This window comes from Penaeus monodon, chromosome 34 (genome assembly GCF_015228065.2).
Source record: "Penaeus monodon isolate SGIC_2016 chromosome 34, NSTDA_Pmon_1, whole genome shotgun sequence".
Classification (NCBI taxonomy): domain Eukaryota; kingdom Metazoa; phylum Arthropoda; class Malacostraca; order Decapoda; family Penaeidae; genus Penaeus; species Penaeus monodon.
In genome coordinates this window covers 23799323-23799839 of record NC_051419.1, presented here as the reverse complement: position 1 = coordinate 23799839, position 517 = coordinate 23799323, and the positions used below count along the sequence as shown (strand labels likewise).

At 42.9% G+C, this 517-nt stretch overlaps 1 protein-coding gene across 1 annotated transcript in view; it reads right to left on the bottom strand.

Moving 5' to 3' along the window:
• The window catches only part of LOC119594857 (actin cytoskeleton-regulatory complex protein pan1-like), a 23130-nt gene that overhangs the window by 8458 nt on the left and 14155 nt on the right, over nucleotides 1-517 (bottom strand). Inside the window, exon 11 of the mRNA XM_037943939.1 lies at nucleotides 40-201. Within this exon, the coding sequence (XP_037799867.1) occupies nucleotides 40-201 (162 nt within the window). The remainder of the gene's footprint in view (nucleotides 1-39; nucleotides 202-517) is intronic.

Here is a 517-nt window from a genome sequence, read left to right as displayed (position 1 = left end):
AACAGAGGGATAAAGAGGAAAAAATCTCCAAGAACTCACCACTAATAATGTGTTCCATCTGTTCTGACGTTCCCCCCTCAGGCTCTTTCTTTTTCTTGGGATTTCTTCTGCGAGTCATGGGGGCAGTTCTAAACAGGTGGCTTGGCCGGTTTATCCCATGGAGCTTGAAGTAGAGGCCACATGCATTGCACACGATTTCACCTGTTGGGGTGGAACGCAGGTAAGTTAGATTGTTTTCTGGGATATGGAGCTGTGACAATTGGCGGAGAACCTTCATCACCACAGCTTGTTGCAAGCCTCTCTAGAGTCCTTTGACTATTGTTGACCAGGTCCCTGACACACATGAGCAAAGATGGGTTCTCTCAATAGGCAAAGCTGAGTAAGATGCTGTATTCAGACCATTCATCATAAGCTTGTTTACAGAATATAAATAGAAATATAAGCACAACTTCCATTATTCTAACTCATCCTTTACTCACTGTCTCCCAGCACTTAATGATCAAAATTAACACTAAAT